Consider the following 24,742-nt stretch of genomic DNA (forward strand, 5'->3'; position numbering starts at 1 on the left):
TCGAGAGACTCTGATACTAACAATTTTCCCTGACATCCTTCTAGAAAAATAATATATAACAAGCTCTGTAGAGAAGCTAGGGCATAAATTAAGGAGCAGGGCATGAAAACCCAAAAAGGGAAGAAATGAAACAAAGAAAAACAATTAGAATTGAAAAAAATGAGGTGAGGTTAAAGTAAGGATGCAGAAAGAATATGGTCTGGTAAACCCACGATAAAATTAGATGATGGAAGAAAATGGTTTAACATACCAAAGAAAGTGGGAGATCCAAGACAGGGTCAGTTAGTGGGTGGATCATGGTTTTTAGTTTATGAAAAGTGAGAATAGTAAGTGAGAAAAGGGCCCCAGTATACTAATTTCCAGACAATGACTGCTGAGCCATTGGCTGTAGGTACAAAGATCCCATCAAAAAGAATGTCCTTGATGTAACCTTTGGGCCAAGGACGTTTGTTCTATGTCAGTAATTATGCATTCCCTTCAGTGTTATTGATTGCAGAGTCCTTTTTTGTAAGTATTCCTTCAGAACCATCTATAATAAGATACGAAATATTGCATTTAATATTTGCCTCTATGAACATTTTTCTTGCCTACTCTTTAATGCAAAGTTGCTTAATGGTAATAGTATTATAAACAAAATGGATCCAAAGTCCATTGTTCAAAATGAATAAGGCATTGAGAATTGGCAAGAACACAAAGGATATCCAACTTTTCCAAATATTATGATAGAATTTCAAAATTTATTTTTTTCTAATAAAAACATAATCTTTCAAGATATACACCCATCAGTTGAAATCTTAAAGTGGATAAAAAAATTAAATTTCTTCTATTCAGCATATGTCATAGTGTATAGCAGACCTGAGCTGCTACTACTTGGGGGTCTGCTTATATGACACTGTCTTTTAAATACTGACAAATGTCCAAACAAGAGTTACACTTCCCTCCTTAATGTATTAGTGTATACTGGGACACTCAAATGTATAACTTCTTGAAACAAATATAATGTATGATGGCAAACATAGAAATTAATGCTGTATTTAGAGTTCTTTAAAGCCATTAGTAAGAGGCTAAAAGCATCCTTTGTTCATCTTTTTCTAGTATTTTGCCTCTTATTTTCTACCTTGTCACTTCAAATAATATGTATTCTCTATATAGATTAAGAATATGTGGTTTAGGGACCCCTGGGTGGCTCAGTGGTTTGGCACCTGCCTTTGGCCCAGGACATGATCCTGGAGTCCCGGGATCGAGTCCCACATCGGGCTCCCTGCATGGAGCCTTCTTCTCCCTCTGCCTGTGTCACTGCCTCTCTCTCTCTCTCTCTCTGTGTCTCTCATGAATAAATAAACAAAATTTAAAAAAAAATATGTGGTTTTAATATAATTCAACCACTTTCTGTGTCCCACCTAAATATTTTTAAAGTTATTCATAATAGAGGTCAAATATGACCATTTCAATATTTCACATCTGAAAAAGTATTCCTATTAATAAATGTGAGAGTTTATAAAGCAGATGATGCAAATTGTAGTACATTTATTTTGAAAACTAGACTATGCTTATAAATATCATCTCTTGACCAGGACATTGCTCTCTAGCCTCTAAACAAATCAACATTGCTTTGTATACTTGGTAAACATGTAGTCCTGTTGCTTTGAAAGGTTCTGAGATTTTCTGCTGGTGACACAAACCTTCATAGGCATTTGGCAATGTGTTTTTGGAGCCGATTTTCAACTATCAATACTAAATTTAGGAGGTATGATACTCCACACACATATACATTAGGAATATGTTTGTTTAAGACTCCTAATGAAAGCTGAAGCCTTAAAAAAAGAGTACTTTGCCTTTGGGACAGATATCATTTGCGCCATTTATGTGAATTTAGTATCTATCTGGTCTTCTCACATTCCTAAAATTATAAAAAAATGTTCTAGAATAAAAACAGAAAAGAGTGTAACATATTTCAAGCATTTTAAAATGTGTTCTAGGTAGTCCTAGGAACAAGTAGGGATAGGTGAGGGAATTGTCCTAGTTCCAACCTCAGCTTCTGTCCCAGTTCCAACATCAGCTAAATTCTTTTAAGAAATGTTAGAAAAACACTGATTAGATAGAAGCTTCTCTGGGTATAAACATGGAACCACACTGTGGCAAAGCAACTTGCTTAAATTAGAGCGTAATCTGGACCAAAGCCAGATCTACTGATCCCTAATACCCCACTGCCTCCTATTTAAGATGGATCAGATTGTTGAATGCAGCTGAAAACTCATGCTAGGGTAATACTCAAAATTTTCCACTTAAAAAATATATGGAACATATGTGGCATTTGCAAAATAATAATCTATTTAAACATATACACAATTTAATGTAACATGTCCTATTCAAGGAACAAAACTGAAAGATATGATTGACACTGAAATTCTAAGACTTTTTAGAAATGGCAGTTAATTTCAATTTATTTTACTGTTTCAGGAACATTTCTATAGTAACTGAATTGTATTCTGCTCCCTTCCATTAACTTTTATTGTATTGTAAACAGCAGCACATCAACACCGTTGGCATAAAATAGCCTATGAAGTCTACTGTTTGTAATGGACTGTAAATGATAGGGATTTTTTTTGAAAGTACTAAAATGAAATATCCTACCAAGAAAGAAACACTCTAGAATATTGTAAAATCAGAGGGTGGTGTTTATTGGATTCCCTCCCTTTTTTGGTGAGTTTCAATGTATATTTAAATATTCTAAAGATCCAAATGCAAGAGCTACTGAGTTTCAAAATATGTGAGCACAACATGCTCCCTTTATCTTTTTTCAGTGTGTTTCCCTTTCAAAACAAAACCCTTTGTATATATTTTTATGCTATTTCACCAGTAGCATGCTGAGACCTGGATTCCTTTTCCAACATTAATTAGATGATCACTGCATGGGTTATGATTTGGATTTTTTAAATCCAAACAGAGAACCTCCCCCTCACAACACAAACTTGATTCCCAAAGCAATAAACAAATGCTCGGACAGACTACGGTATTGACATTTCAGTGTGAGGACCTTCAGGTCTAGGAGTATAGAAACAAATGAAGAGCCACAGTCAACATAATTGCATGAAATTTTAAACAATTTGTCCACAAACTAAAAGACAGTTCAGCAATAAACTGCAGTTTGGAATCATACCCAATGATTATTCTTCAGAGAAATTAGCAGTTATGAGTATATATTTTTCCAGCATTCTGGATAAAATATGTACATGACCAACTGATAACACAAGGTTAAATCATTCAAGGATACAAAGAAGAGTATTATGAAAAAATTACTAGAACAAATAGGTTTTATTCATTTATTTTTAGAACAAATATATTGTAAAACTCAAGGTCAAACATTTCTTTTTCTTAGCTCACCCTATTGTTCATACTGATCACAAACTATTTTCAGCCTTTTTGTCAAGAAAATAGCTACCTCTCTAAGATATCTCAACCTCAATGGCACATCTAACAGAATATGAAGAAAATAAAATCTGAAGTAATGTAGTTTAATACAAGCAGTAACAATGAAATTTTGTTCTAAAGACTAAAATTTTCAGGAATTTAATCATTAAATGGAAAACAAAGCGTCTGAGTTAGAGTACATATGCAAAATTATCACTGAAATTCTTTCTCAGGAAATATTGTATAGACTATTTTATAAATACTATATTGTATAAACTATTTTATAAATACTCCATTCTAAGAAGATTGCACTTTTTAGAATGCATGAAATTGATGACAAAAGATCTTTACTTTGGTCAAATTTCAGAGGTTCTGTGGCATGGATTTCCAAATAAGATCTGGAGGTTTTCCTATAGGCTGGAGATAGAGCTAGTTTGGAAATAACAGACCCTAACATTGAACTATCCCACTAAAGCAGGGTGTACGTTTTTAAGCAACATTACTTCCCCTTTACAATCCCAAATAGACTGTTCAAAAGAAAACAACAGGCCCCAAAATGGATCACTTTGGTTAAGGCCCCAAGTCAGTAAGCCAAACTTAATGCTGAATCTAACTACAGTTTCAATCCCCCTGAAATGTCACTTTTAACCAATCAGCATAGGAATTTCCTGGTCAGCACTAGGAAATCAACGGATAGATCCCTTCCGTCCCTCTTAAGAGGGCAACCTTGCCTAAAACAATGGATTCTGTGCTAATAATTTCCTTTTATCCACTCCCCCTCTACCTTTAAAAGTCTTTCCTTCTGTAGCTCTTTAGAGCTCACCTCACTTGCTAGACAGGAAGCTGCCTGATTGGTGAATCAACTAATAAAATGAGATTTTTGAAATTTACCTTTTTAAAAATTTTAGCAATACCAGAGAACGTGAATTTAATAAGATACATGCTTTCTTTTACAGTAATTGTGTTCTGGTGACTCAATTTTTTATTTCCTTGTTTCTCACATATTTTGCAATTTAACTACATCCAGTATTTAAATCAATCTGAAGAAATTCAGGTATGGATATACCTTTATTTGTATAAGTATTTATTTGTGCTGTTAATTGTTGCCTTTATAAGAGACAACAGGCAGGTTCGTTCAGTCAATTATCTGCTCAGAAATGCAGCTGTGTGGAAAATGGAAGGAAAGCAGGCTTTGCAACCGGTTAGGCCTGAGTTCAAATTCTGATTCTCCTGATTACTAATTGTTTGACTTTTCACAATTTTTTTAATCTCTATAGTCCTATTTGCTTGCTGCAAAATGGCTCTCATGGTGCTTTACCCAGTGTTTGTTGATGGAATGACTAAAACAGCAAGTGTTGCATCAAGCACAGTTCCTTGGACACAGTAAACTTCAGAGAGAAGTATGACTTTGTAAGAGGACAGTTCCAGTTCTTGGAACCCCAGCAGCAGACTAAGAAAAATTCCACTGAGTGCCAAAATATTATACACACACACACACACACACACACACACACACAGACAAATCTAATATCACGTAATGACCAAGAATATAGGTTTTCTCCCCTTTTGCTGATTTAATCAGTTTGCAACTGTTCAACTTTAAAAGATGTTAATAACTTTTGCAATAATATTCAGAGAGAACTGAGGATTGGACTGTAATTTGAACTTTTCACAAAGACTAAGTAGGAAGCATTTGTGCATCACAGACCTCTAGTCTCTCTCAGGCTTAAATTGAAGACCAACCTGAGGTTAAAACTTCATGATCTGGCAAACATTTTGTAAAGGTTATGTGATCCACTGAACGAGAGGCTTAGAATTTTAGTTCTGGAATTCTCCTTTGACGCCATTTCCCCCTCTGCCCCAACATCCTTATTTCCATAGATGAGGCAACTGAAATCTAGGGAAATTACCTACACCTTTTGGGGTGAAAAAGCTAGTCAGCAGTACCTCCTACCCCACATTGCAGTCATTTGCAATCTTTCTTCTAGATAAATTATCAAGAGTTCTGAAATGCTATTTAGGGAAAGATACAATGGAGATTATTGAATCATAGCCTTAGAATTCCTCTTATGTTGACCCTTTTGTTAAAATTAATGTGCCTCTCATCAAAACAGAGCTTTTCAAAAAGAGTCTCTAAGTTATGCTTAGTTTGGTACTTTTAAAATGTACAAATATACATGAAACTAATAAGTCATCAAAATGATGTTATTTTTCCCTAGCTAAGTGGATGGTGATATAAAACGTTGCAACTGGACCACCACTATTTCTGCTAGTTTAAGCTTACAGATGCCCCTCTCCTATTTTCTTTTCTTTTCTGTTTTTCTTACCAAATAACTTCTGAGTGTGATACTTTATCCCTATTCCCACAGCTATAATCACTTTCAGTATTTTCTCCTAAAATATTTTAACAGCCTCTAAATTGGTTACCCTTCTAGGGTCTTTCATTTTCCATGCTGCTGTAAAGTCTAATGATAGCACTCTATCAACTAAACACCATCAATGGCTCCCTATGACCTAAAGGATAAATTCCAAATTACTTAGCACACAAGACCTGTCACAATCTGGCCCATATTTGCCCTTATTTATCTAGTGACATTTTCTCTCTCTCATACAACTTCCAGTCAGAGCCAAGTTGTGTAAACCCCATGCTATTTCAAGACTCTATTACATCTTTGCACACGCTGTTCCCTCTGTGTGAAGAATCCTTTATACATTTCTCCATATGGAGAACTTGTACTAAATCTCTCAGATTTATCAGATTCCCTTACTTCAGCAATGGCTTTTCTACTCCTCCCTGTATTTCAGAATATTTTTTATATTCCTCTAATCCCAATCTAATTTATGTTTTTACTTACATATCAGTTGTTTTCCCCATTACCTACAAGTCCTTTAAAAACACAAACATATTCATCTTTGTAACTTGAGGGCCTAGCATAATGCATGAGAGAGACATCAGTGTTTGTTGAATGAATACATGAATGAATGTATGGGCAGATCTAAAGGGAAGAAATCAGAGAAACTTAAAAAAATGAACTAATGGAAATTTGATTTAAAATAAACTGTTTGACTCAGTCATCCAGTAGCATGTATAATATTCTACAGCATCGTTATATTAAACCATATTATTATATATTAGTTCTAGTAAAAACCAGAAGAATGATATAAACAGGCATTAGGAAGAGGTTCACATGGCTAAGATTGCATCTAGATGCTCCTAAGCTGGCAAAATGACTGTTTTTGTTTGTTTGTTTGTTTGTTTGTTTATTTAATTTTGCAATGTGGTATTTAAACCAGTAGGAAAGTGGGTTGGGGTAGGGGAGGTAGCAGAGAAAGATGGATGGAACTTCTTAAGCAAACTGTAAGTCACATGTACCCTGGAGGTAATCTGATCTATTGTTTAGGGCACAGAATTCTGAATTTTAGAAGTTCTTAGGTTGGATAAGTAATAGAAAATTAATGCTTCATTATGAAATTATTGCATGGTTAAATTGCAATATGCTTGTAGAAAAAAAATCTGTCAGGGTTTGTTTTTCTCTGCTATTATAATTTGTTTTTCAAAAAGAGCCATAATTTTGAAATTTCTCATATGCCTTTCACGCTCTCAAATTATTTGGTCATGAATGGCCTACCCCACTTTTTTGATAAATTTTGCTTCTACTCTTAACAAGCAGAATAAATGAGAACAATAACACGAGTCTGGTTAACAGAAAAAGAAGAGATCAGTGACCAAATACACACAAAGGTTATTATTAACGTCAAAGTCTCAATTTCCACCTCCACATACATAATTAAGAGACCACAGTGTTCTTTATGTCTTTAGGGGGAAAGTGTTAGGGGTAAAAAACACTACTCCTCTTCACATACATAGGAAATGAATGGCTCTTTTCTCATTGGCTGTGGAGTTGGCATAATTTTGGCCACCTACAATTAGTAGCTCATTAGTGACTTACTAGGTAATTGTTGGCTTACATTCAGATACTGGCAGATGCCTGATAAGACACTTAATGAATTTTTCATTAGTCTTTCTGAGAAAGTCTTCAAGGGAAAAAATACTTCTGATTGCAGCAGCTCTTTCAGTTTCTTTTGCTCCCCCCTTGAGCCTCCAAGTATTTTCAAAATCAAATTTTAAAATGTTAACAACATCATACCTGGGTATCTCTCAGGCAAGCATTTTACTCTCATAAATTTAGTGCTATTTCTCCGTTACATATGTGGCTCTACCCAAAGTCACCACCAGTACCATGATTGCAAGACACTTCACTTATATGCATTTAATTTTGTCAAAGTTTTCAAAGCATTAGTCACCCACATATCTGACATGATTTCTAACTAACGAATAGGGGAAAGAGACAATAATTTCTAATAGACAACATTTTTAACTGCAATTTGTGTTCAAACTGAAAGTCTTGAGTGAAATTAGACAAATATTTGATGTTGTAAGAAATTTTTAACATTCATTTATCTAACAAAAAATGGCTTAAATTTTATTGTACGGTGGAAATTTTTAGCAGAAAGTAAGGCATTCACAACCACCTAGCACTTTTAGAGATGCTGAAAATAGATGGTTCATAGTTACATGGGGAAAATACTGATTGCCACAATAAAACTTTCAATTATATCATCTAAGAATGTTGCAGAACATTTCATTATTGATTCTTCAGAGAAGATATAACTGCTGAATGCTAAGTGTGGTTTTGATTTGTCAACATTACTTTTGCTGTAATTAAAATCCTAAAGTCATCTTTAAATAATTCTTCACTCAAATTGCATCCTGATGAGTTTCTTTATCTCTATAATTGGATTGCCAACACCTAAATAAGTGACTCATCCAACTGCACTTGTGATATCTCAATGTTCTTGCCCCTAAAAAAGCACCTCTAAAAGCTTTCGCCAGCATTTTTAGTTAGAATTATATATTTGTTTAAATATTACTGAGAGGGACATTGGCAAAATCATTAAATGGTGTGACTTCAGTGACTTTTATCTCTTGTTTATTTACTTATTTATGTATTCAGTGGCTTCATGCTTTTCAAGACTCCACACTGGCACACTTTTACATGGCCTCGCCTGACAATGAGATTATCAATAATCCTCTCCTACCCATCTACCCCCTTGCCCTCTTCCCTGGGGTTTTGTTCTAAGCTTGCTGTCAGAGAAGAAAGCAGCCAGAGAAGTTGAACCAGGCTATTATGTGGGCTTCCTCTGGGATCTCTCTGTGAAAATTGTGCTCTTACTCTTTGAAGATAAAAACACCTAATAACAAAGGTGACATTAGGTCAATAAAGATCAATTAAAATAAAAAAAAAAGCATTTATCTTCATTCTGGGAAAAATCTCATCTTTACACATCTAAAATATTTTGAGTGTACAGGGGAATCATTTGTGGTTTCTGTTGCATCCTGTCATCTCTGGATGCACCCTTTCTCCTTCCGCATGTCCTTCTCCGATGCTCTTTAGAAATCCCTCATCCCATCTCCTCAAAGACTTCCTTCCCCCTCATCCCTAATCCTAGTGTCACTTTCCTCATATCCAATTGCTTCATTCTCTTCCTTTATATTTACAGTTTTATAATCTACTCAGTAATGAAAAATAGAAAAAAATGTATCTGTAGAATTTTACATTTGTTGATATTCAAATGATTTCCTGAACGTTACTGTAATTTGAAAGCTGTTTTCCATGTTAAGTTTTGTGGCCACTGTTGATTAGATAACAATAAAATTAATCATATGTACAGTATAATTGATAACTTTTAAATACGATTACCTTACTGTCTTTAAAGAATTGTACTTAGTATTTTTAAAACACCAAGCCCTACCAGAAGGATAATAACCTTATGTTTATAAGCAAATAACCTGTTTCAATTCAGTTACGATGTATGTGTATATTAACAAAGAAGAACATTGTTCATTTACTATAAAAAGTATTCAGAAACATACAATTAGAGAAAATATTGTCAAAATGATTTTTATACATGATCACAGCAGTTCTGAATAAATACACCTAATTCTTATTTATCAATATTGTTATAAAGGAGTATAATAGTGCAATCTTGAATTGTAAAATGTATTTAAGAGAAATTATAATGAATACATATAATTGTGTATATATTTTCTTTTTTTTTTTTTTTGAAGTGTGTACTTATTTTCTAAACAAATAATTTATGTACTGTTAAAGTACTGAGTCATTTGTGCTACTGGACCAACCTTTGTGTCTATGAGATCCATCCATGTTGCTAAATTCAATGTGATTTTCATCAGCCCAGTAGAGTCTATGGTTGACATAATCTATTGTTAATGCCATAGGTCTAGAAATCTTGGTTTCTATGACAACACTCTGATTGGTTCCATCCATTCCAACACGGCCAATGTGAGGGTACTCACAGCAGTCAATCCAATACAAATACCTAGGAAAGAAAATCAATAGCCATTTTGTTTACAGACACTCAGGGAGTAAAACATCATACAATATTTCACTTATTAACTCAGCTATTCCCAAATTAAGTCTTGGTATCTCTTTGAATTGTAAGTTCTAAGAAGTATATTTTGATGCAAGCTTTTCTTATGATTTTCATTAGAGTACCATTGAAATATACATATAACTTTAAATATCTTTCCTTTAGCACATAAGCCTATATATATTATATATCATATGATATTTCTCAAGTGTTAACAAATCACAGATCTGTAAAAATAACAGAGGTAAGCCTTCAAGCTGCATCTGTAATGTTGGAGGAATAATACTATCCAGATGTAGTTTTTTTAGTTCATTATCAATGAAAAGTTCAAAATGATTCATGGGAGAGTACATTATATTTGCCTGAATCTGCATTATTCAATGTGGTAGCCTCGTGATTCTCAACATTAAATAGATTAGAATCATATAAAATTAAATGAACTGGATTGTTCCTCAGTCACACTAGCCACATTCCAGGTACTCAATAACCAATGTCTCCCAGGACGCCTGGTGGCTCAGTGGTTGCGCATTTGCCTTCAGCTCAGGGCATGATCCCAGGGTCCTGAGATCGAGTCCACATCAGTCTCCCTGCATGGAGCCCTCTTCTCCCTCTACCTCTCTTTCTCTGTGTCTCTCATGAATAAACAAATAAATAAAATATTTTTAAAAAAGAAAAACAACATATGTCAGTTGGCTACCATATTCAACAGCCATAGATATAGACCACTTCCATGACCTCAGAAAGTTCTATTAGATAATGCTGATTTCAACTATGTTATTGGAAGTTCTAGAGTAAGGCATTTCAGACAGCAGTTAAAAAATAATAAAGGGAAGAAAATTATATTGAACTAAGACTGAGTTAAATATAAATATTGCACCTCAGTAAAATATAAATAATGTATAAGTGACAAATTACTGAGAAATTTCTATTTAATTAAACCACTAAAATTTTTTTCTCAAGTAGAAAAAGTCACTTTATCTTGTTGAATATGTTTCCTTCTCTACATAACTCAAGATCTGAGTTAGAGGATACTTAATATCCTTTTCACATTCAAACACTAAAACCAAAACTTATTAAGCTAATTATTTTCCCCAGATCCATTGTTTTCTTTTTTGTAAGCATAGAATCATTGGCAATTAATTCTTCAAATTTGGAAGATGTGTAATTAAAATAATATGGTGTGAAGATTATTCTGCATGGTTTATAACTAGTATACTTAGTTTAAAATCAAAATGTTCCTTAAAGAAAAATTTTCCTTATACATTCTGATATTGATAATTGGATCCCCAAAACTGATAACAAAAAGGCAGGAGATTATTTTGAAAGCAAACATATGTCAGCAAAATACAGCTAGAAAAACACACAATCCATTCTTTTCTAGCAAATTTATGGAGGTGCACCTTACTGTCTATACTAGAGATAATGGCAGTATAGATAAAAAGGAAGAAACTGAATCAGAAAGAAGTAAAAATGCAAAGATAGTTTATCTCATTGAAATCAGAACATTCTTCCTTGCCTAACTGACTCTGAATCTTGGGAACACTAACAGCAATTTTTTCCCCTAATAGATTATATATATATATATACACACACACACACACCAGTTTCTCTCACACATGTTAGATATAACCAAATATATTTGGGCTTCCATACAACCATGCTGTTTTTGAGAACTGAATGCAAACAAAGAAAAAATTAAAGCAGCATTTCAGTAACATTCTCCACCATTACAAAGAACATGTTCAAAATGGCTTAATTAGAGGCAGTATTCATATTTCTATTTAGCTATTTACCTTATATGTGCTTGCACTTGAAATTTAAACATCCTAAAGGTAAAATATTAAATAAATAAATAAATAAATAAATAAATAAATAAATAAATAATAGTTTTCTCCATCAAATGCTATCAATAAAGTATTACAAATTATTAGATGTGAATAATAATGTTTTTGGAGTCATTAAGTATTATGAATTACAAATGGTCTGACCTCCATTATTAACAGTTTACAATTTTTGTCTTTAACTTGGACCTTTTTTTTTCTCTCTCTTTTTGGCTGGTCTTATTACCATCTTGAACCAAGATACCAAGAACAGGACTCCATACTTCATGGAGTTCGACATCTGTTACATCATCAGAAAGTTTGTGAAAGAGTTCCCAGCCCAAAATCCTGTCACTGCCATTTCAGCTCTCTTTTAAAAAAAGCACAACATACTTCTCTCAATCATTCTTCACCATTGAAATGTTTGTCAGTTCAGCTCTAGTTGGAGTATTTACAGTTCTACATTTTCACTTCTGTGCTTTCATGAAATCACTGGAAGAGATCCTTCCTCTTCAATTACATAGACTTTTTCATATAGACTTAATTCACGTTGCCCCTCAATTCTCCACAAATTCTTCCTTGATCACATTTTTCAAGATAGGATTCAAGATTGAACATGTTTGAGAAATACTTTGTTTAACAAAGTAAGCATCATTTCTTTTTATTGTGAGAATTTTTAGGATGCTTTAATACAACATGGTGCTTCTCTCAGAGGGAGGTATGGTATCCCTTTCTTATCACATAGTCTTAAGTGATAGCATTTATTTTCCTAGGGCAGTTCACAGGGAACACACTTTGGGAAACTGTGCTTTAGCTCTTTCTGCTCTACAGAATTACTTTTCTTTACTGCATGTGTATCTGAACAATTCATATACTGTGAACATATATTGTGAACAAATGACTAATGATGTAGATTCTCAGGCCTCATAATCAGAGAACCTACCTTGATTAACTCAGCTGGTGTTAACAACTCTAAGAATCCCTAGAGCCATTCTTAAGTCAATTGAGAACCATATTTTGAAACAATAATTTTCAAAGGCCATGTTATGTACCAGATACTTCTTAGACCTGGGAACATGGAGGTAAACAGATATGATTTTTGCCTTTAAAGATCTCTCCGTGAATACAGTAGAGGTGGATGTAAAACAAATAAAAAAAAAGTATCATGATAAAACTACTTTACTATGGAGGCACAAAAGAGGGAATAATAATTTTACCAAGATGGAAGAAAGCATGAAAGAAATATTGTGCTTACTAATAGTTCTTTGAACATAAATTTTATCTTCATAGCTACATTATAAAGATAAGAAGAATCCTTATCTCCTTCCGATTTTAGAACAAAATATAACTTAATTAAAGATTTTAATGCTGTAACAGGTCTTAAAGATCATGTAGCTGAAGACCCTTATTTTACTGATAAACTGAGACCATATAAGATTATGTGTGTTGTCGTAGCCTATTATGATAGTGATACAGTTGGAACAGGCTCAGGTCTCTAGATTTATAGATTATCTTTTTCTCTAAGCAGCATTATGTAGAGTCTTAAGGAAACATGTTCTAGAAACAGATTAATCGGGTTCAAATTTCAGGTCCACCTATTACTAGCTGTGTGAATCTGGACAATTTAATTAGCCTTCTTGAGCCTGCATTTATTCACATGTTGAAAAGAATAATAATAGTTCCTCATAAGATCACCATGAGGATTAAATAACAGAATATAGGAGCAAATTTATAAGACTGAGAAACATGGAATAATAGTTTACCAAATATTAGCTTTTAGCCTTTTTTTTATCTGTACTAGATATGTAATATATATTTCATATATGTCTATACACCCTCTCTCTATATATATTGGTTTAGTAATATCCACCTGATAGGTGACCTGTTGCATCTGGATACTATCTATAGTACTATATAATTTGTCTGGGTTTTGTGTGTTATTACATGATTTGTCTATTTAAGTACTCATCAACCAAAAGAATATTATGAACATACTCTATCGCATTGAAGAAAACTATAGTTTAATTCTTTTCAGGTGTGAATGAATCTTCATAGACACAGAATTTCTCTCCTCATAGGTAGCTATCTTCTGATGGCTGAATTTCATTTCCTTTTCCATACTTAAGCCCTGTTACCATAACTTTTTTTCAAGTTTTTCAGTAAGTCTATTCCAGATATTCTGGTAACTTTAACATCTGAAATTCAACTTCTTAAAAACTACTTAAGTACAAATTTGCTATAAATAATTAAAGCTGACAAATGAAAACGTCTGTGCAAATGTCAAAAGGAGAGTTCCAAATTTCATCCATATAATATATAATGTTTACCTAAGATCACATCTGAAAAACCTCAGTCCCAAATAATATCTATTCCGTAAGTTGTAACAAGTGTCAACATAGAAAACAATGTTTACTGTAACAATAACAGGCTTCTGTGGTTCCTGAGGATATCTTCAATAGTTTAATATAATATACTATATTTCTTTAAAAAATTAAAATAGAAGTGTGCTCTCAGTTTTTATTGTGCTCTTTTTTTTCTGAATTCAGGGAATATACTCAGAGACATTGCTTTCAACTGCAATTATTTTGATTTTGAGTTGTAAATTAATTTCTGATATTCATTTCCTATTCTTTTTTACTAAATATGGGAATATAGGTTTAAAGTTGGTAGAGGGAGGATTTTTTTTTATGTGATTGTTTATTTTAATAAAATGTTTGTTTCCCCAAAGAAATAAAAAACTGAGCTTTCATTCCTGGTATGCCTTTCATTCCCTCACAAGAAAAGTTCCCTTATGACTTTTCTCCTTGAAACATGCAGGTTATTTACATACTGATGTATTGGTTTGGGCAATGATGCAGGTACAATGTCCCTGTAGCTATAACCCTATTTGCTGTGTACATCCAGTTGCCCATTTATTATTTCCTTCTGCAGAGAATTTAATGATATTTGTGTTTGACGCAGCCAGTGATCAAGCCATGGCCTTTTTTTTTTTTTTTAAGCCATGGTCTTTTTGCTAAAAGTGCTCACTTTCTAAGATGGAGAGATAGACATTTACACCAATAATAGTCATATGTACACCTGCAACTAATAAAATGTTTTATGTCAATTATTACTTCAAAATAATTAAAAATAAAATATAAAAAGTCATGTAATGGTATGTGTTCAATATGTGGAGACTTCTTAGGCACAATTGGGGAATGTTTCACAGAGGAAATGATATTTTCTGCTGTGTTTGGAAAAATGGGAAGTTATTCCAACTAGAGGAAAATCAGAAGAGCATCCTAGGAAGAAAGAACAGCATAAGGGAAGATACAGAAATACGAAAAGCATCTTTTCCAAATTTATTTGCATTATCATTATTCAGGTTGGCAGTAAGGGATACATACACTGAGTTAAATATGAGTCCTTCAATATATTTTCATTGAAATATATTTAAAATTCAAAATAGCACCCAGTATTATTCTTTTGTGTTATTATTAGCAAACTATTAGAAAAGGAATCCAGACAAAAATATTCTTAATAATAAGGTCTGGTTGTAACACTTTTATTTATTTCCAAAAAACTCATATCTACAGTTTAAATTTTATAAAATGGCTAATTATTAAAGTGGAAGAAAATACAGTTTTGTCTTCTTATGTTCATTTTCTTATCCCTGTCTGTATGGCTCTTGAAAAGCGTGCTCATGATCTAAGATAATTTTGTTACTTCAGATTCTAATGTGCTATAATGGGAAAAGCATGGGACTAAAGCTTGAAAATTGGGTTGAATCCCCAATTTAATATCGTACTACCGAAATGATCTTGAGAAAATCGCTTGGCCATTTTGAGGCTGGATGTTCTTATCTGTACTTTAAGGATAATAGTAAAAATAATAATATTTTTCTCCCAGACTCTGAGGAAACAGTAGAAGCAACTAAAGTGATAAAATTCAGACAGTTTTCAAATTCATAGAATTCTAGAGAAGCAGTTATCTTCTTTGTCATTATTATTACATGAGAACTCCAATCCCAAGAGGTTTATAAACTGATCATCTCCCTTTCTTATCTCTGCCCCTCTCCTGATCCCTCATATCTAGGGAGTCCTTCCTCTATTTACCTGTTTGCCTGAGCCAGAAGTCTTACAAGGTTTGTTTTGTCGTTGTTATTGTTGTGTCGTGTTGTAATTTTATTCCTAGGTCTTTTTTGCTCCATGAAGTAGACTGGCATCAAAGTTCCATAGTTATGCATACTTAAATTGTTCCGATTATGAGTTCTTCTAATTCCCTATGTCATCCTCTTCTACGTGCTTTGCATTCCCAGGCAGCTTGTTCTTTTTGCTTGAAATACCTCCTGCTCTGAAGTGTACTACAAGACCTGGCTAATTCTTACACTACCAGTCTTGTCCAGGACGCTGACTCTGATTCTAGTTGAGATAGAGACATTTTCTATTTTCTTTTTTTTCCCTATATTTGTAAGTTACTGCTTTGTATCATAATTATTTACTTCTTTGTCTACCCACTGAACTGTGAAATACCTAGAGATAGGACTGTGCCTTTTATTTTTATGTTCCTACCTAGAACAGTGCCAGATAGATAGTAAATACTAAAGAAATAAAAGTTGAATAAATGAATGAGTAGATTAATTTTCTGTTAGCTAATCATAGCACACATTCACTTTATTGTCTGTTATAATGGTCTTTTGTTATGCGATTACCTGAAATAACATATTAATCATCCAAAAAGAAAAATTATGCTCAGTCTGGCTTTAACATTATATTTTCTATTCTATATTAAAATGCATATATAGGGCAGCCCAGGTGGCTCAGCGGTTTAGAGCCACCTTCAGCCCAGGGCCTGATCCTGGAGACCTGGAATCGAATCCCACATTGGGTTCCCTTCATGGAGCCTGCTTCTCCCTCTCTGCCTGTGTTTCTGCCTCTCTCTCTCTCTCTCTGTCTCTCTGTCTCTCATGAATAAATAAAATCTTAAAAAAATAAAATAAAATGCATATATGTATATATTCTACATGAATGACAACTTTTATAAATACTGATGTCAATAATATTAGTTACCCAAAACTTATAATAAACTGGAACAGTAGTTCCCAAACTTAACCAGATAACTGAATGATTCAGATAATTAAATTTCAGTTCAATTAAATGTTACACTTAGGATGATGATCAATCTGCTTACTTGTATCTTCTTTACCATTCTTAGTAACCACCATATGAAATTGATATTATGACAATCAGCGTACTATTATTAAAAGATAGAAAGTACCTCCAAGTTACCTCCTAAAAGTTCAGTTGTTTCATTACATTAGTCCAGTTGATCTTTCTCCTCCTTTAAACAAAACTTGCCCTATCATCTCACTAAATATCAGGACAGAAATCACACTCCTCACAGAAACAGGGTTCAGTAGGATTGGAAAATTCAAAACATATGTACACTACAATGCTAATCTCATCTGGAAAGATTCAAGGGTATTTCATTACATAATTTACAATTTAAGTTGATATTTTTAAAGAAGGATATTTTAGACAGGGAATTTTCACCCTGAAGCTCATCTCAAAAAACCAAAATGCAAGTTGCCCTATTGTCTCATCCTGGGGAACAAGAAAAACAGCGTGTACAGAAAGGTGTCATCAAATTTTATCTCTAAAATAGGTGGCTTTAATTGTTTCTTACAAAGTTCCAACTTTTATCTGTTTTTTTGGTTATAATATGGTATATATATATCATAATAAAATATTATCCAAAATTGAAATCAAGGGAGTATTTCATAACATTTACAATAATTTAGTACTTCACTATTTTAACTGACACTTGATGGATGGGTTTAGATTAATGATAACTTAATGTTGCTTTCAGTTTATAGGGTAATAATACCTGTAACCCAGGAGAACTAAAACCTAAAGCTAGGCTTGGCTGTATTCACTAGGCTAGGACACAGTTTTGCTTTATACCTAGCAAATTCCACAAGACTATTATGATCTACAGGTAACATTTATTTTATTTATTTTTTAGATTATTATTTATTTATTCATGAGACACACACACACAGAGGCAGAGACACAGGCAGAGGGAGAAGCAGGCTCCATTCAGGGAGCCAGACGTGGGACTTGATCCTGGGTCTCCAGGATCACGCCCTGGGCTGAAGGTGGCGCTAAACTGCTGAGCCACATGGGCTGTTCCACTTGTTTGTTTAATATGAAGCATCCTGAAGAGTATAAAATGAGAAGCTAAGCCAGTCATATTGGTTTGGAAGAAAAGGACAATGATTTGAACACACTAAAATAACTATCTTCTGATAAAATGCTGAAGGAATAAAAATATTCACATTCTTATGAATGAATGATGATAACCATCAAACTTAGTACATTTGGCCATTATTTCCTGAAACATTGAAAATAAATTATCTTGTGACTATTTCAATTAAAATGGAATTGGCACTCTCTTGAATCTTTTGTTGCTATGGTAAAGAAAATACTTTAAAAGGTAGCAAAATGGTTACATAATTATATAGCAAAAAGTTAAATTTGCACATTACCTTGGAAACAGAAGAGTATTTACAGTACAAGTCTTCTCCTATTAGGTACTGCTTTTACCCAAAGTAATGTTTAAAATTAAGCTATAAAATATACAGTGATGTGATCACAGCACCAATTTTAAACATAAGGGACCAAAAACATAGATACAACATATTACCAAGAAGCAAAGCCTAATTGTTGCATATGATCTGATAAAAGCAGTGATTTCATGAAACATATTAAGTGAAATTAATTTACACGGCAGAAAATTTAGAGCACTATAGTTATCATAATACTTGTTACTGTGAATGTGTTCTATTTTTAAAAATCAAATTTTCCCTAAATCTGGTATTTTAACAAGCATGTTGAGTAGGTTGAATTTTTTTTTTAATTTTTATTTATTTATGATAGTCACAGAGAGAGAGAGAGAGAGAGAGGCAGAGACACAGGCAGAGGGAGAAGCAGGCTCCATGCACCGGGAGCCCGACGTGGGATTCGATCTCAGGTCTCCAGGATCGCGCCCTGGGCCAAAGGCAGGCGCTAAACCGCTGCGCCACCCAGGGATCCCGAGTAGGTTGAATTTTAATAGAGATCATTCTGGAGTATGTAGTCACTCTAAATTATAATGCAGAAGAATCAGACGAGGAAGAGGAGGAGGGGGAGGAGGAGGAGGAAGAGGAAGAAGAAGAAGAAGAAGAAGAAGAAGAAGAAGAAGAAGAAGAAGAAGAAGAAGAGGAGGAGGAGGAGGAGGAGGAGGAGGAGGAGGAGGAGGAGGAGGAGGAAGAATAGCTTCTATACCAAAACAACATAATTAAAAGTGAATGATAATGGTCATAATCTATAGAACTTTGGCAGCCACACACCTGACTTTGACACCTAAGATCTGACATCTTACGATGTGTGTTCTTTCCTCATCTGGAATCTCCAGTCTGCTGTCCTTAATCCCTACAATGACTTGCAATGAAATGCAGCTGAAACACAGCTCCATTATGAATCTTTCTCAATATTTCCACTGTGGTATCTCTTTTGAATGCATGGGTAACGCACCTTCTTATTTATTATCCATGGATACTTCTTATTCCTCTTGCTCTAAAGTGGTACAAGCATTACATTATCCACATTTGTGACCCACTAGCATTGCTGCCTTTCCTCAAAGATTTCAAGGCATTAAAATTAGAGAAATCTGTATATTTTATTCATTCCCAATACACTTATAGATTAACTAGTAAAACAGTTGTGTTTAAAAATAATTGCTGCAAAATCCCATCATTCCAAATGTTTTTCTTTTTTCACTGTGATAATCATTTTTCTATTTTTGACTTCCCAGTACGAATGTCTACGCAGCACACTTTATATTGGTTTTCATGTTAAAACCTACAGAATGGAATTTACCACATTGAATGTAATCTAGAGTTTCAAACTTTAATTTAAGATTATCAATATTTGTTACAAACCCAGCTCGAGGATCCAAAGACAGGTCCCGGGGAAACTTCAGTCTTTTGCTAACAAGTATAGTAGGGTATAAGCCGTTGAGTTTGGATACTTCAATGATCCTCTTTTCTGTGTCAGACCAATAGAGGTTTTTTCCAATCCAATCGACAGCAAGTGCATTGGGGACAGCTGTGTTATGCACTACCTAACAAATAAGAATTTTAAAAGTTAACAGTGTAAATGCCTAGCGAACTGAGCAACTGCTTCTTGATTTTGGCAGAGATGATAAAATTCCATTTAAACATTAGAAATGGAATTTAGATAAGCTTAAAACATAGAATGAATTTACCCTAATAAAATTACTTATTTGTTTGAGATGTGAGAAATTACCATATATGTAATCAGGCCTAAACATTACACATGGGTTTAAGGAGTAAACCAAAATAAGAAGCTGTTGGGCAGCTACAAAGTTCCTGATCACATTTTTGTTAATAGTTTATGTATCTTCTGAAAATTGGGAGCAGAAATTCTATCACACAGAAAGACACACACAGAATCATTGATATTATTTATCTTTAGCAGGTTTTGGAGGAGATTCCAATAGCATTCTCCACTCTCCCAACTGCTCTTGCCCTACTTAATTATCTACTACAAGAGAAAAAAAATTACAAATAGGAATACATACATTGTTTTAACCTAACTAAAGGAAGTGAAATTCATACAACTGTTGCACTTGATCCTAACCCATTTCAATGTCAACTATAATAAGGACATAAATTTTGTATATATAAATATGATGCATGTAAAATAACCAAAGGTTCTTGGTCTATAATGACTGCTATTTCTGAGTTCTCAGTGCTTTGAGGATTATGTGAAAAGAGAAACAAACTTGGGGCTGTATAGAAGCCAATGCTTATTTAGTTAGAGACAAGAAAATAATAGTGAAAGTTTATAGTTATCTTTTTCTTAATGCTATCAATAGTGAAGACATTATATGTATATGACAACATACATTATATATATATATATATATATGACAACATTTTCAGCAACTAAAGGTATCAATCTACTGTATTGAATTGCAAGATATCTTTTCTTCTTTTTCCCAAAGTCCAATTTTAAAAAATTGGCTTGGCTGACAATTTACATGGAAGTCAGTGAATTAGTAATCTCAATAGAAAAAATGATTCATTTTGTGATCCTATTTTATGACATGATTTAAGGTAGTAAAGGGTTAGCAGTGGCAAGGTGGTAGATAATTAATCCTTTAAAAATATTAAAATATATAAAAAATATATAAAAGTAACCAAAAATTTAAATTTTTGTAATAAAAGTATGATCAAGTTTGGGTAATGGTACTTTTTACAGTTTTTATATAAATAGTCAAGAAATTAAAAAAGAAAACTTTATGTGCTTCTTTGTTTTATAACCTATACTGATATTTCATTTATAAACTATCAGTTTATACATAAATAGAATCACACTGGTTCTCTTGTCATTGCATATACAGATTTCAAGATTGTATTAATATTTTCAAAATTGATTGTTCTCACTAAAAATTTCTGTATGACATTATAGATGACTACAAAAAAATTGTGGGTTCTGTGTCTTTGAACTTAAATGCCTTTATAATATATTTTACTGTGTATATATAGTACAAATTATTTTATTTTTCAAATAATTTTATTTTAAAACTCAAGATAACATACTGCTCATTTCAGCAGAACATACACTAAAACTCAAGATAACACAGAAATTGGTGCCAAGTAGTTCATATCTAGAATGTGACATGTATTTAATTATGATACTGTCTAATAAGAACTTTCATTTTACAGCAATGCATTCAATTATTTCCATCTATAGGAGGTTAATTTTAATAGTGCTGTAATTTCAATCTAGAGTCAAGTAATTAATTTTTTCAATTATAGATTCTCAGACTCAACTTTCCCTGTTACATAAGTCAACACAATTGCAAGTCAGGAACTAATCACTCAAGCCGAAAGCATCCCTCACATTTCCTAGGGTTGTGAATTAGGTTTCAAATTTTATTTATCTAATTTGATTTTTTTTTATTGTAATAGTGTTATAATGAAACATACAGATTAAAAAACCTCATATTTCATATTTAAAGTATGTATTAACTAACACTGTACAAATGTGAAATTCAAATCCACCTAATATATTCTATGAGTTTTATCATTACCATCAAATAATATTTTCTATTCAAGTGAGCTATCTTAATAAAATATTCAATAATCCCATCATTGTAACATCTCGTTACCTTAATATCACTTCCATTTAAACACATTCTATTTATGCGGCTGCCATTGGGTCGGCTGGAATCAACCCAATAGATGAATTCTTCTCTGTAATCAAAGTCTATAGCAATAACATTGTTTAATCCCTAAAAATAAAAAAAAGATATGTTTGAATAATAGTTAATGGAAATTATTTCAAAACATTTTAATTCATAAGAATCACTATCTCTTTTTGAACCTAAATAGTTATAGTTATTACAATGAAGAATATTTGTGACCAATTCTTTCTAAGAGCATTTTATGTTTATATTTTCTCTATACCATACATGTAAAATGTATAATTTATTTGAAAATATTTTCCATGTAGATCATAAAAATTTTGGAATGCTTAGAAAGATTTAAGTAAATAGCTAGTACTGTGAAAAAAAAAATCCAAAAACAAAAAACACCTGCTTTTAGGGAGATAAAATGAAACACTTTCACTTTAGGTAAATGTTTAAAAATATGAATTCAATGCCATTATTATCTGTTCTGTAGAGTAACCAGAAAACAGCATACACCTAAATTGGAAGGCAGAAGATCCCTGATGATTGAGGACAAGCCCTGGATAGCTATCTGATGAAGTCAGAGGAGAAGGATTAGAATCTACTTTGTCCAAAATCTTTTGTCTCAGCATCAATTTGCTGCTTTATTTTGTTTCTTCTTGCTTTCAAGGGCCTTCCAGCCAACACAGTGCCATATTAGAATTTAAAAGTTCTAATCTTCGGTGAGGATTTGACCAAAGAGGAACCAAGTGACCAACATCTTTTTATTCCACATGGAAATATGAGGAAATGATTATCAGACTCATGGTTATGCATTTTTTAGAAGGTAACAAAACAACACAAATTGAACTGGTTACCACATTTCTTTTGTTTTAGTTGTGTCTTTTGATGGATTTAAGAGTTGTACATCAGGATCTGGGAATCTTTTATACGTACTGAATTGTTCAAATGACTTCTGAGGGGTTAATTTAATTCTGACCTTTAGTAGGGCTTAGAGATTTACTACCCTAATGGACATACAAAACTTGGATCAGGATTTCAATTGTGTTCACTCATTTTGAGGCTTGGATAGTTTATTAATATATACATTTTATGTATTAAAAATATTTGACACTATAGACACTTGGCAAAGCCCAAAGAGATCTATTCCATATCTTTATATGTGTTGTAAATTTCCTTTATATATATATATATATATATATATATATATATATATATACACACAATCTAAAATTGTAATTAAGCCTGAAATTGTTTTAGGGCTCATTTATGAGTAGCTATAGTCCTATAGGTAAGGATTCACACCTTCAGGGAGATGGGCTGTCTTATTTGGTTAGAGGAGGAGGGAAAGGAAGCATGATAATTACCACATCTGGGTTCAGTTTCCAGATCTATTCCCCAAATTTAAAATTAGATAATGACCCTGCATTAGATTTACGTAGTCTTTTATAAGACTCAGGCTGACGCTAAATCATTACTGTTCATATTTGATTTCTTTCCAGTGATCTTGAAGACTAAAGATAGCCTAGTTATATAAGCAATTCAAAGAAAGTTCTGGCAAATACTGATTTTTTTCTTCTCTCAGCAGAGCTAAATTCTTGTGGTGATGACATTAAAATCATAGGTTCAACTATTACACTTTTATTTGGCTTAACATGAGCAACCTCTTTCCTCAGCCCCGGATTATAAAATTAACCTGATAGCCTGACCCCTTGGAACTGCTGGCTATTGGTCATAAATAAGAGACAAGAGTAAACAGGACTGTGTGTAAATTTCTTACTACACTCAAATGAATAAACACAAGAATACTTCTTACTGACATTATTAATTAAAAATAAAGACTGTAAATGCTTAAAGAATTCAGTCACAGATTCAAAAGATTTGTTGAATATTCATTCACATGCTAAGAACTGGAGTACAACTAAAAGTATTTCAGCATACAAATCTAGGAAGTTGTCTAGGCAAAATCAATCAAAGTTTTAAAATAGAAATTGAGTATAGTCCAACTTCTGTAGTGACTTTAATAAATTCACTCCAATAGTACTTTGTAATATCCTTTCTGTATAAATGCTTTTAATACCAGAGGAATAAGGTAAATGTGTTAGGTAGGGTTCTGTGATGGCCTGAAATTCATATGGATGAATTAGAGCATTAGAGAGAAAAAGGTGGAGAGAATCTTGTCATTAACTTTAGGAAAGATTTACCCAGTTATGGCAGGATTATCCCATTTCTTTCTTTACAATAAGCGAATTAGAGAATGAAGATCCAATTCCAAATTTAGCAATTCAACTATAATAAATTAAAGCTATAAATGCAGAGGAATTGAAGCTCTGAATTCTGATATATCTATCTAACCAAGCTGGTCATTTTTCTACAACTTTACCCTTAATCCCCACAGAAAACTTTGCAATTCTCTCTTTGCAGAATCATATGCAAGGAACATTAAAACAGCCAAGGGCATGGTCAAAATAATGTCTAAACACTAGAGCTATCCCAGTGGCTTCAGAGCTGAAAATTGGTTTCATCAAAATCCTATTTGCTTCTTTCATTTCTATAGCTGAAGATTTGCACCCTTTGGTTCAAGATGATTAATTTAGGAAATTGTGTTTTGTTTCTCTACACAACTGTACTGGAATAAAAGGCACTGCTAGGATTGAATTAGATAACACTGGAAAGCTATTTATTAATATACTTAAATTAATAAAATTAATACTTGATTAACGTACTTCATTTCCAAAATTTGTATTATTAAAGTATATTTTCTTTATGATGTGCTATATAAATTATAGCGGGCCTAGCTACAGCTATGTTTTAAAATA

The 24,742-nt window shown here is 32.9% G+C and overlaps 1 protein-coding gene across 1 annotated transcript in view; it reads right to left on the minus strand.

Annotated features, from left to right (window-relative positions):
• LRP1B (LDL receptor related protein 1B) overlaps positions 1 to 24,742 on the minus strand; it is a 1,825,680-nt gene that overhangs the window by 212,302 nt on the left and 1,588,636 nt on the right. The window contains exons 58-60 of the mRNA XM_072789062.1: positions 21,903 to 22,025; positions 19,645 to 19,826; positions 9,614 to 9,813 (exon numbers count right to left, since the gene is read on the minus strand). Of these exons, the coding sequence (XP_072645163.1) occupies positions 9,614 to 9,813; positions 19,645 to 19,826; positions 21,903 to 22,025 (505 nt within the window). The remainder of the gene's footprint in view (positions 1 to 9,613; positions 9,814 to 19,644; positions 19,827 to 21,902; positions 22,026 to 24,742) is intronic.

This window comes from Canis lupus, chromosome 20 (genome assembly GCF_048164855.1).
Source record: "Canis lupus baileyi chromosome 20, mCanLup2.hap1, whole genome shotgun sequence".
In the NCBI taxonomy this organism is placed as follows: Eukaryota; Metazoa; Chordata; class Mammalia; order Carnivora; family Canidae; genus Canis; species Canis lupus.